This window comes from Macaca nemestrina, chromosome 19 (assembly GCF_043159975.1).
Source record: "Macaca nemestrina isolate mMacNem1 chromosome 19, mMacNem.hap1, whole genome shotgun sequence".
Taxonomy (NCBI): Eukaryota; Metazoa; Chordata; class Mammalia; order Primates; family Cercopithecidae; genus Macaca; species Macaca nemestrina.
In genome coordinates this window covers 78527498-78540979 of record NC_092143.1, presented here as the reverse complement: position 1 = coordinate 78540979, position 13482 = coordinate 78527498, and the positions used below count along the sequence as shown (strand labels likewise).

The window sequence follows — 13482 nt, the reverse complement described above, 5'->3', positions numbered from 1 at the left end:
TTTCTCTCAGAAAAAGGTCTAAAATTATCTGAGCTAAAAAACAAAATGTGAGCAATTCATTAGACTGGAGAAACATAATTTTTTCATGATTGTGTAGCTCATACCCAGCTTGGTGGAATTATATGTCAAACTCTCAAAGCAAAAAGAAAAAATCAATTTCTAGGCCAACAGCTAAGAAACCGTTAATTCTAAGTAGTTTTTTTTTTAATGAAAATTAAACTCCTCAAAGTAAGAGCTCAAATGGAATTACATTCTTTACAAAAAGTGGATGGGGTACATTTAATTCATCTATTACTATGACACAGGTATTGCCATTGTGCAAACTCAAATGGAATATCCTTATTACACGTATATTTCTTATGTTCATGGAGATCATGGGAAAAATAAAGATGTATGTCTGTAATGTTTAATGTGGATGCTATGGCAAGAAAGTTTTTAAAGGAAGAATTAAGGAAGAAGTTATAATTATGACAGAATAAGAAAACCTAGGCAAAGGGCACAAGAAATGAAGGTTTAGGAAAGATGACATATTGACTATATTGGCTTCTAAAATTACTCCAACATATGCGTGTTTTTATTCATCAGTTTTTGCAACTTTGCATGATATTTGCTATATATCCTGAAGCAGCAGAGGCACCACTACGTTCTATGTATTGCTCCTCTCATCAAAGACCATCCTCTGAACAGGAACTGTAGGCCTAAAGCAATCATTCCAGAGAGAAACGACTTCCTCTGTGCTTGTTTTCCTGTTCTAACTACAAATCTACTTTTGATGCTCACCTGAAGGAGCTACACGATTTGTTTGGGTAGTCAGTAAGCCCCACGCATTAGTAGGTATTCACTGAGCATTTTGCTATGTGACAAGTAGTAGTCTGGGTCCTCAGTTGTAGCAGTGTTTTTAACAGCATAGCAGTCCCCCCTGTTCCATGGGAGATACATTTCAAGACCCCTAGTGGATGCCTGAAAACATGGATAGCTTCTGTCATGTCTTGCACACACAAACTTAATGCCTCCTTGTACCTCTTAACTAAGCACTTACCACGCACTGTGGCTGTAAACTTTTGCAGTCTGAGGTACAACAGCAAAACTAGAACGAATTTCTTTTTCCTTCTTCACAATTTCAGGTATAGAAAATTACTTCTTACTGTAGATCTTAGCAAGCAGTGCATACAATTTTTTTTCTTTCCTTATTAAGTTGAGCACTTTCACCTTCTCACTTAAAGGAAGCACTTGATGCCTTCTCTTTGGCATATCCAGATTGCCATTATCACTACTCCTGTGCTTTGGGGCAATGGTTGAGTAAAGTAAGTGTGACTTGAACACAAGCACTGTGATCCTGAGACAGCCTATCTGATAACCAAGACACCTCCTCAGTAACTAGTGGGTGGGTAGTGGGATTTGTTGGACAAAGGGATGATTCATGTCCTCAGTGGGACAGGGTGGGAAGAGGAACTTTTCATCGTGCTGCTCAGAATGCTGCACAATTTAAAACTTATGAATTGTTTATTTCTAGAATTTTCCATTTGACATTTTTGAATGACATTTTCATTGACTACAGGTAACAGAAACCATGGAACGTGAAAATCTCAGATAAGAGGGTACTACTGTACTTTAAAGTAACATCACCTGATTTCCTTTTCTATTGTATGAACTAATGCATATTATGGAATAATTTTAAAAGGCTATTCCGGTACATTACTTACAATAAATGCCAAGCTCTGCTAGCTAAACAGTAAAACTTTCAATTATATTGTGCTATGATGGATTTCAAAGTTCTAAATTCAACACAGGTAAATCACAGTAAATCTGAGACTATCAGGTTAAAAGGCTAATATCTGAGATGCAAGATCATTCAGTGAAGAAAAATGTCCAAGAGAAAAAATTCATGCATTTGTAAATAAATAACGCAATACTTGTACATAAGTATAAACATGTACATATATATACAGACATAAATATATTAGACATATAAAACTGACTTTCACTAATAAAATGGAGTTAACTATAATAAACATAAAAACCGGATGTACAACTGCACAAAAGTTTCCTACATTTTCTGGGCCTCTGTTTTCTCGTCAGTAAAATTAGGAATTTAAAGATTGCTCCAAATTCAGGTTACATAATTGTGTAATTTTTAAAAGTAAGATATTTAAAAATGGTAGGGACCTCTAACAACTGTGAGAAAGTGGTTATTTTCCAGGTTTCCACTGCCAACTGCTATTCACTCAACATGCGCACCTCAAATCCTAGCCTGATCAAAGATCCTGTTCATCCATTGTTGAAAAGACATCACTCCTCCCTCCCTGTCTTCTGCTCTTTGTCCGGGAGGCAGAACTTTTGTATTTCCCACCAACCCTGAATGTAATATGGTTGCTAAGAAGAGTAAGGAATGCAGGAACTTCCACAATGATTACAAGAAATAAATTAAAGAGCAGAAGTTACAAAAACACCAAAATGGGACCACAGGCAGGGGAAGAGGAAGGCAGTGGCCCCCATGCCACAGATCTTGCAACTGCACATGCATGAGTCATCTATAGGTACATAAACACTAGCTAGCATTAGTTATCACCTTCATTTACTGGAAAGTATTATAAACAGGAAGTCCTGAGAGAAATAAGCAAATGTAGACAAATAATATTTGGAATACTGAAGAAAGAACAATAAAGGCTTTAATACAACCATACATGGCTTAAAGGTCAGTGACTACATAAAAAATATACAACCTCAGAAGTTGCCCATCAGCAAACAGAAGTTATTTATTTTTATTTATTTATTTTTGAGACAGAGTGCAGCAGCACAATCTCGGCTCACTGCAACCTCCGCCTCCCAGGTTCAAGCAATTCTCCTGCCTCAGCCTTCTGAGCAGCTGGAACTACAGGCATGTGCCACCACACCCAGCTAATTTTTGTATTTTTAGTAGAGACAGGGTTTCACAATGTTGACCAGGATGATCTCGATCTCCTGACCTCGTGATCCACTCGCCCCACCCTCTCAAAGTGCTGGGATTACAGGCGTGAGCCACTGCAGCCAGCCACGACAGTATTTTTAAAAGTATAAAAGTGTACAGAAAGTATAAAAAGAAAATCCCAAATTCCATTTTCTCTTTTCAGTATTTTTTATATATATATATATATATACACATACACACAGAGTATATGTATACAGACTCTGAGATATTTTCAAAATGTGGGCTCAGAAAGTGATCAGAAAGTTGACAGAAAAAATTACGGTAATATTTTGGGTGCTTGAATGATTTCCACAAATACATTTAATTTTAGTATCTCACACTGTTGCAGTCCGTGTTTATATGAATAGATTGCCATATCCGATAGCATATCACAAGTATCTTCAAGAACTGCAGTGCATATAGGTTTTTCAATACAATAAAAGAGTTCTACAGATGTTGTGTTCCTACCATCTGGAAAAATTTTTAAAGTATTTTACAGCTGTAATGATAGATGTGCTCACATACTGGGTCTTATTCTTTTGTTCAGTGTTCTAGAAAAAGCAATCCCACTCAGCAACATAACCTGTGTGGTCCACAGATGAGATGAAGAAAATATAAACAGATGGGACACATCTGTTAATCATAAAAATTTCTTCATTAGTGTCATCATCAGATTTATTTATGTTATGTTATTGTCAAAGACTCTGACAGGGATTATATTTAATCTAAACTAAAAAAAAATCAAAACCTTGGCCATTTTTCACAGGTATGGATCAATATGACATGCAATACATATAAACATTATTTTCTATGGTCAGGATGGCACCTTGATACTAACGATGTAATACTGGTCACACCCAAATTCTTCTATCAAAGCATAAGTGCATAACGCCTATTCACCTACCTTCCAAATACAAGAAGACGGTAGAGTGGAATTACTTAGAGGTGAAATAAAAGTAAATAAACAGAGTTGTACTATTACCAGCTATGCCATTTTTCCTTGTGATCCAGGAGAATTCTATACTTCCAACTCCTCTTCTATAAAACAGATAAACCACCATGGGATACAACCATGAAACTCTGTGCAGAATGCCTATTGTGGGCCTCAGAGGACTTCAACACAAGTAGTAAAAATTATTGTAAATAGGTCGGGCATGGTGGCTCACCCCTGTAGTCCCAGCACTTTGGGAGGCCGAGGCAGGTGGATTGCTTGAGCCCATGAGTTTGAGACCAGCCTAGGCAACATGGTGAGAACCTGTACAAAAAATTAGCCAGGCATGATGGTGCATGCCTGTAGTCCCAGTTACCCAGGAGGCTGAGATGGGAGGATCATCTAAGCCCAGGTGGTCAAGGCTGCAGTGAGCTGAGATCATGCCACTGTACTCCAGCCTAGGTGACAGAGTGAGACTCTGTCTCAAAAAAATATTGTAAACGATTATATTCAAAAACACCAAAGTACCCCCAAACAAAGATGTGTTATTAATTTCTAAATATTGTCTCACTCTTGAGAGAGATTCGAATCACAGAAAAACCTAAAAATATGTTTTTTCTTCAATCTTCTGCGTGGATATCAGGATTATTTTGAGGACCTAAATGAGTTTACATGCAGACCTGGTCCATGATGAAAGGTTTACATGTCTCCACAACCTCTAAAGAATGGCCTGAGAAAATGTTTGAGGGGGAGTGAGGGGTCCTAGGCAAGAGGGCAGGAAGGGCTCTGCCAAACCAGCATCTGCTGAAACCCCTCATCACCACTGGAAACTGCTTTGTAAACATATAGATTAATAGAAACTACACGTGCAGGTGAAGGACACAGGTCTGATTTCATAAGCTATTAATAAAATAAACATTTGCCCACAAAATGCCTACCCAACCAGGGAAAATAAATTATTGAACAGTAAAATTATTCTAACATCACAAAGACTCACTAACCAAATGGTGTCCTGATTCCAGGACAAAGTAAGTTTCAGTAAAAAGCTCAAAGTCACAACAGTTCTATCTGTGTCATCTTCTTGACAGTGCAGTGTAGAAAGCAGCAGTGCAATAAATGGTCACCGAAGACAAGAGGGGTCAGAGAGGACTGAGCAAGATAAAAAGAAAGGCATTAAGGGACTGACTGTGAAAACAACTATCAACACTATCGTTCAAATCTAATGAGAAAAAATTCAAAGATCAATACATGGAAAATTAAACATCAGGGTCAAATTGAGGCAACTGAATACAGGAACCAGTTCTACGCTATGTCTGCCTTCTGTCTTTCCTGATTTGGAATGTGTGTTGTATTTTGCTTCATACTAGTAATTTCCAACCCTGGGTGTACACTGGAATCACTTGGAGAGTCATTAATAAATCATTGCATGCTGGGCCCCAATCTACCAATTAAATGAGAATCTGGAAATAGGAAAGACATTTGTGAAAAAAAACCAAACCAAAACAAAACAAAACCCTTCCGAGTTGTTCTATAGTAGAGTCAGGGCTGAGAACTTTGCAGTTAGACCCTTTTTTTTAAACCCCAAAATTGTAAGTAGCTTTCTCCAAACCACATGACAAATTATCTTTAAAACAAAGTTCCTGAATGTATAGGAAGTAGCGAAAGATTTCCAACCCAAATAAGTGCTCAAGTTTAAGTAGGAGTACACCAAGTCCAGGACATCTGCAAAAATAAAAAGAGCAAATCATGTCCTCACAAACCTGTAAAGTCTTGGGAATATCTAAGATGATTCTGTTGAGGAAAGAGTTTAGACTTAATACAGTATTTATATTATATTCCCTAGACTTAATATAGTATTAATATTGTATTCTCTCAAGTAATATTATCATAAATATTATAAGCAAAACATATTTTTCCACAAATAATTAAGATTTCTAGAAATAAATCAAAGGAACAAATAGTTTCATTTTTATAAGGTGCTTAATACTTTGTGGAAAATGTCAATAAGATGTTCGTCTCATCAGTTACCACAGATGGCCAATCTTGATTGTGTTTGATACCAATAGCCATTATCTAAGAAAACAATTCTGAATTCTAACATCAAGAGTTTAAAACAACTGGGAAGTGGATTAGAAAGAGAAAAAGAAATTGAATACTGAAGACAGTTTTCACAAGCCGCAAAATGTTCTTAAGTTAACAGTTACAAAACTTCTACAAAGAAGAAAGTAAAGATGAACTTGGAATATACAATATAATCCTCTGCATACACTTCCTGGCCAGCAATGTCTCTAAAAGGGACAGTAGGATATGAAAAAAAGAGAGTGACACGGGGCAGAGGAGTAGAGCATCCTGACAGAAAACAAGAAGTCTCTCCAAAATGCATTTCCCATCTGACAATCCATTGCTGATTAATCTTGGGACAGTACATTCAAATATCTCCCATTTTCCCCAGAAACAGAGGAATAAAAATACTACTGGGCTGCACGCAGCGGCTCACACCTGTAATCCCAGCACTTTAGGAGGCCAAGGAAGGAGGATCACTTGAGGCTAGGAGTTTGAGACCAGACTGGGCAATAAGGGAGAATCCATCCCTATAAAAATGACAAAATAATTACTCAAGTATGGTTGCATGTGCCTGTAGTACCAGCTACTTGGGATGCTGAGGCAGGAGGATCACTTGATCCCGGGAGGTTGAATGAGCCATGATGTTACCATTCTACTGCAGCCTGGGCAACAGAGAGAGACCCTGTCTCTAAGACAAATATAAAACAAAGCAAAGAACTACTGATCTCCATTGCAGTGATTAAAAGGAATAAAGGATTTAAAAATTGTACACGGAGTGTCACACAAAGTCACCCATCACAATCATAATTACACTGCGAGGCATGACAGGAGGTGGAGAGACAGCACGTGCAGAGACAAGGCCAGCACGCATAATGGAGTGGAAGCCGGTGTGGTGCGGAACACAACCGCATACACAGAAGGGTTAAAACCCAAAGGACAGTTCAACTCAGTAGCAAACTAAAAATAAATAGATAATACTTTTTTTGAAAACAGAAACCCACACAAAACAAAACAAGGAAGGATAAGGACAAAAAATCAACACCACTCAAGATGAAAAATGAGCAGCCTCCAGATTAATGCTTAAAAGGAAGAAACAAGAACGCAATTGGAGAATACTAAGGTGAGGGAAACCTCAAACCTAGAGCTTAGAGAAGTGGGTGGCATTCTGGTTAGAAGGGACAGGTAATTTAATCCCACTCATTCTGTCAGGATTCTTGAGAGCATGGATCTATCCATGCAACCCTCTGCCATGCAAAACACATACGGTGGAATTTGAATAAATATAAAACAAGTCACACAATTGAACACTACACCAAAAAATTTAATTAAAAACTCAAAATAAAATATGTATTAATTTCTAAGTTTAAGCTTACAGTTTGGAAATGCAAATGACAAAAAGGCCTATGAAGTGTGGTGTGGGGTGTGTGTGTGTGTGTGTAAGAGAGAAAGAGAGATTCTTTAGATTTTTCTCAAGAGGAGGACTTAGGAGAAGAGTGCTACATTTTGTAATTTAATAAACTGTCATATAAGTCATTTGACAATCTGATCTTCCAAGCAAGATAACTAAGCATAAGCAAAGGGGAAAAAAACGAAATTCACAAAAGGTGCATAAACAAAAATAATTAGCTTTTATAGATTACTAAGTAATCTGGCTACTTATTAACAAAGAAGGAGACTCTTATACTAGGATCTGAGTCTGTTTCTCTGGGTTCCTCCTCCAGGGTGAATGTATTCTTCCTGCTGGACTCTCATCAACAGGTGAAAATGAGTTACTGTACCTGTAGCCAGAGCCTGTCTCCTGCCACGGTCCTGCCGATGGCACTGCACTGGAAGGTAGCAAATTGGCCGGCGTTAACTTCCACATTCTGAATCCGCAGGAAGTGAGGAGTCCTGGCTACATAAAGAAAAAGAATGAAAGATGTTAGAAGTGGCGATTTGTAACTAATGTATGTCTTCTTCAATCTACCTGCAATTTTTGGCCTTTCGATTTTGTTCACCTTGGGGAAAAAAAAAATGCTTTTGCTTATATGAGCTTTAAGTATTTAACATAATTTTTAAAAATATCATAAAAAGTTTTGGTATGTTGTGTAAAAGAATAACAGAAAGCCAAGAATTCTGGAATAGAACGAAACAGAAAGAAGTTATTTTATTGTTCCTGCTGTGCAAATTATCATAGCTCAGCAGTCTTCTTGTAATAACAGATCTGTATTAATAAAGATTAAACTGAAACCTAATTGATGTTTTGAACAAAAACATATTAGATATTTATACCAGCAACATGAAAAGAACAGTAAGAAGTTAAATGATGTTATCAAGGAAGCTTTTCAAGCCAAGTACACAGCTGTACATAATATATATTTTAATACCACTAACTGGTATGCAGCATTACTTATGTAATATTTTTCAGCTGCCAAAAATACTATTTCTTTAGACATGCTCTGTGAAATGATGCTGAGACTGCCATAGCATGGCAATGTTTGCTGATTCTTATTTCCAATTCAAGAACTAAGGATTCCAAATGGTGAACACCATTGTCTAGTAATGTACATTGTCCATATGGAACAGCTGTCGAAATAAAGGATTATTCCTACTTGGTATGAGAAGCAATTTCTGCATCACACTGAAAACAGGTGTCCAGGAACTAGAATGATAAGTCAGGACTTAAATTTTATGAAAATTCTACGTTTAGGAAAACATTCCCTTATTATAACAATGATAGAGTGAAAGAGTAACAAAGCGGGAAGGGTGGGCACAGAAAAGGAAGAATATAATCATACTTTCTGGGAGAGACAGATAAATCTAGATAATAACTAGAATACATCTGTTATGCCTTGCCAGCTTTTCCCCACTGCCAATGTGTCTTCAGCCATGTCTAGGCAGCTTCAAAAAAGGGTGCCCCACTACTGGGTAGCAAAAGATTACAAACTAGGGCTCGTATTAGCCTGGGCAGAATGTAATTAGGAATGGAAGTTGAGTTACTACCAAAGAACAAAGAAAACCTTAATTTAATGTCAAAAACACAGAGGAAAGCCCCATTATTAATTTGGAGGCCACTAATAATTCAAAGTATTCATGATGCTCAGCATACAAAATATTCTAAATAACTTCCAATAAAGCAATATAACCATGGACCATTGTTTCTTAATACTAATATATTAACATATAACTCTATGATCTCTGCTTTTCACCAACTTCATCAAATTACCCCTTGCTCAAGAATAACATAATTCTGTGTTTTTAAAAGATCTCTGTAAAAAGTCCCTAAATGAATTTCTCTTTTAGTCTTTGTTCCTGAAATACTCAAAGACCCATTGTTTTTAGAAAATGGAACAAGGTAACCTATATCGGGTACTTATGCACCAGAAAGTTTTCCACTGACTACTCACAAACCTTCTGTGAGGGAGATATTTTCTCCATTTCCAAGAGGGGGAACACTTGTGGGTACTTGGCTAGTAAGTGTCCGAAGAAGAACAAACTCCAGTATATCCAGTTCCAAACCCCAGGCTCGGTTTACGAAGCCACAGTGCCTCTCCCCAGACTTCCCACCATCTTTGCCTTTCCTTATCTCTTCATCCCACTTGCAGTGGCTCCCCTGTCTGCCCGCTGGAATTTTCAAGGTGTTTCTCAAACGCTGTTCCTTCCATGAAGCTTCTGCAGATTCGCTCACCTTGTGGTTAGGCCTTCTAATATCACAATAGCCACAACACTTGATGCAACAGAACTTGATGGTATCGCCTCACACTCAGCAAATACTCATTATCATCATTAAATTCATATTACTTAAAATTATTAAAACCATCCACCTATCCTTAAAGACTGTTCATTTTAGACTTCAATTTCTGTAGAATTCTACTCTCTCTCTCATCTGAAACTAATGAAATTTTTACCACATAAAAAACGTTATAATCATTATAATTTTAGGTTTACTTACACCACAAGTCCCCAACGTGAATAGAGTTCACTAAAAATTTTAAGATTTGACTCAATTAATAGGAATATATTAGAAGCCAAAAGCTGTTTTCTTGTCAAGGAAATTTAAACAAATTTCTTCTAATAAATCCATTAATAGTACATGTGTCCTTAACTGGAAACATTAAAAAAAAATTCCCCCATGAAATAATTCTAAGCATACTCCCAAAGCCATGCAAGCTGAAACTGGATGACCTGATATAACTTCAAAAGATTAATCACCATCACCACGTGGGCCCCTCAGAAAGCCCACCGGAATACCTGCCTCTTCCACATTCTGCTCCGGGAAGTAACTGTGGCTGGGACACTACCATCATCACTGAAGACGCTTCAAACCCAACATCCAGAAATCTCAATGGGCTGCCCTCTGGACTCAGAATATGAGTTTATAGTTTGTTCCAACTATTATTCTTTGTTTTCTTTTTGTTTCCTTGCTCTAATCTGAATTCACTCTCTTTTATAGATCTCTTACCTTACAATTTATAACACAAATGTCTCTGCACAGCAATCAACCTACTTTCTTTTTTTGAAGGAACTTCTACATGGGGAAAATACGGGGACCCATTCATATCCCCAGAGTTGGTATGAAGATTATTTTAAAGTGAAAACATTTGGGCAAAAGAAGATGTAGAAAGAAATCTTATCTGAACTTCAAGTATTTGACTAAAACACAGCTTTCCCAGAAAAAATAGTTGCCATTAACTCCCCTATAAGGGAGGTGCCTAATTCAGCTGCCAGGTAGACAAACTGCCTGTTGCCGTTACCATCAAAAAGCCCAACAGAACTTTCTACATTTTCCCACTGAAGCCCTAAAACCACCCCCCAATCTTTTGTTAAATTTGGAATATAAATCTTTATCTCTGGGTATTTAGTGAGTTTTCCGTTGCTGGGAACTCTGGCCTGCAAATGAGAAAATAAACTTGCCTTTTCTGCATTTAATCTGTCTCTTTCAGTTAATTTGCAGGTCCCCAACCACTGGACCCAAATCAGAAAAGGAAAAGTTTTCCTTCCAATAATATCTAAGGACAATGCTTTGAAGACTTCATTCCACATGCTGACCAACCCCCGCCTTCCACCTCCCTGTGAGGTGTTAAATGCTGAAGTTATCCAGCATGCTAGAACAGTAGGTTCTCTCCCTGGTGCTGGTCTCTCCAGTGGATTTCCCAGACACCTAATCCTGCTCTCCTCCAGCTACAGGTTACTACAACAAGCTAGGTCTCTAACACAAGGTGTCTGGGTGTGTAGCCATTTTTCATGATAACTTGGGTTAAAGGGATATTGCACTTGGGGCCACTATTCTAAAGTTTACCCCGCTGAGTTAAGGTGGTCAGTTCTGAGCCTGTGCTGAAGGGTTGTTAAATATTTATTTTCAGTATGACTCCTGGTGTATCGCAGCAGAATTATGCTACTAAAAGGTAGTACTATTGGCACCTAGAAAGCAGAGGCTAGGGACACTGCTAAACATCCTAAAATGTGCAGGATAGCCCCCACCACAAACAATTAGCCGGTACCAAAATCCCAGCAGCACCAAGGTTGAGAAACCCTAATATATATCATACATAAACAAGTTTACTGAAACATCCCCCATTATTGAACACTGACGTTTGCTTCCATTACATATAATACTAAGATAAAAGTTTTCATAATTAAAACCTTTACGTTTTCATAAATTAAACTATTAGAAATTACTAATAAAAAAATGCATTTTTGCCAGTTCTGAAATGGTGGCATAGAAGCAAGTTGGCTTCACTCACTCCCACAAAAAATAAATAAATAAATATACAGCACAGAGATTATCACCAGCAATAGCCGAGAACTCAAATATGAGGATGAGACTATTCCAGGAGTCAGAGATACGAAAAATTTCTAAGCAGAGGGAAAAAACCAGACTTCAAGATCTGTGAAACCCCAACCCCCAATCTGCCCAGCAGAAAGTATCCGGAAACTTTCCTCTGACTCATAATTTCTACATTGGAAAAAATGAGGTCAAAGTGGGTAAACAATTTCCCCACTATTTTGGATTGCCTGGCAGGAAATCTGTCCCTTCCCCAACCCAAAGGAAGCATCGAGAGTGCCTGAAGGGATAAATATTCCTAAGGACAGAGACAAAGGTAGGGCTCAGCAGGACTGCTGCCCCAGCATTAGAAACTTTCTCTGTAACTTGGCCAAAGGGATGCCAAATCAGAGTGGCTGTTAAGCAGTACCTCACTGTAGGAGAATTGTTCATCCTTTCTGCACAAACCCTTAACCAGCCTTCCCACACTACCAGTACATCCCTTTGGGGACCCTGCAAATTCAGGGAAAGTAGCACTCTCATTGTTTCCTATAACTGAGGCAAACCTTGGCTTAAGGTGTCACTTAGTGCCAAAAATTAGGCAGTAACCTAGCAGAGGAAAAAAAGGGAAATCAACAGGTAAATTACAAAGAAGCTCTAAGCAAACATATCCACTAAAAACCAAAACAAGCCAGACTGGGAAGACTGGAATAAATAACCAACCCTTTAGTACAAAGACATAGACATACATCCACAAGAAACAAAAACAAATGAGGAACCACAGCCTCTACAAATGGACAAAGCAAGGAACCTGTGACTGATTTGAACAAGATGGTGATATGTGAACTTTATAACCAAAAACTCAAAATAGCCATTTTAAGGAAATTCACTGATCTCTAACAAGCCACAGAAAAGCAATTCAGAAACTTATCAGAGAAAGTTAAAAAAAATTAAAAAATTTAAAAAAAAAACAGAAATCTTGAAACTAAGAAATACATTTGCTGAATTAAAAAATTCATTAGGGGCCGGGCGCAGTGGCTCACGCCTGTAATCACAGCACTTTGAGAGGCCAAGGAGGACAGATCACGAGACCAGGGGATCGAGACCATCCTGGCTAACACTGTGAAACCCTGTCTCTACTAAAAATACAAAACATTAGCCTGGCGTGGTGGTGGGCGCCTGTAGTCCCACCTACTCGGGAGGCTGAGGCTGGAGAATGGCGTGAACCCGGGAGGCGGAGCTTGCAGTGAGCTGAGATCCCGTCACTGCACTCCAGCCTGGGCGACAGAATGAGACTGCATCTCAAAAAAAAAAAAAAAAAAAAATCCATTAGAGGCTCTTAACAACCGAATGGGTCAAGCAAAGGAAACAATCAGTGAATGTGAAGACAGCTATTTGAAAATTTTCAGTCAGAGGGGTAAAAAGAAAAAAAATGAAAAGGAACAAAGATTGTCTACAAAATATTGAAAAATACCTTAAAATATCAAATTTAAGAATTATTGGTGCTCAAGAGGTAGCTGAGCAACAGCAAGGGGCAAAAAGCTTATTCAAAAAAAAAAATATTACAGAAAACTTTCCAAAACATGAAAGAGATAAATATCCAGGGACAGAAAGGTCAGAGAACACCAAACAGATTAAACTCAAATAAGACTACCCCAAAAGTTATAATGATTAGACTCTCAAAGGTCAAAGACAAAGAGAGCATCCTAAAAGCAGCAAGAGAAAAGAAGCAAATAACATATAAAGGAACCAGGGTTCATATGGCAACAGACCTAAGTGAAAACATGAATGTATAAG

At 37.9% G+C, this 13482-nt stretch overlaps 1 protein-coding gene across 5 annotated transcripts in view; it reads right to left on the bottom strand.

The window, feature by feature from the left end:
• The window catches only part of LOC105478860 (protein tyrosine phosphatase receptor type M), an 826332-nt gene that overhangs the window by 463496 nt on the left and 349354 nt on the right, over positions 1-13482 (bottom strand). For all 5 annotated transcript variants that reach the window (XM_011736570.3, XM_071085869.1, XM_011736565.3 and 2 more), the window contains exon 5: positions 7721-7836. In XM_011736570.3, coding sequence (XP_011734872.2) covers positions 7721-7836 — 116 coding nt within the window. The remainder of the gene's footprint in view (positions 1-7720; positions 7837-13482) is intronic.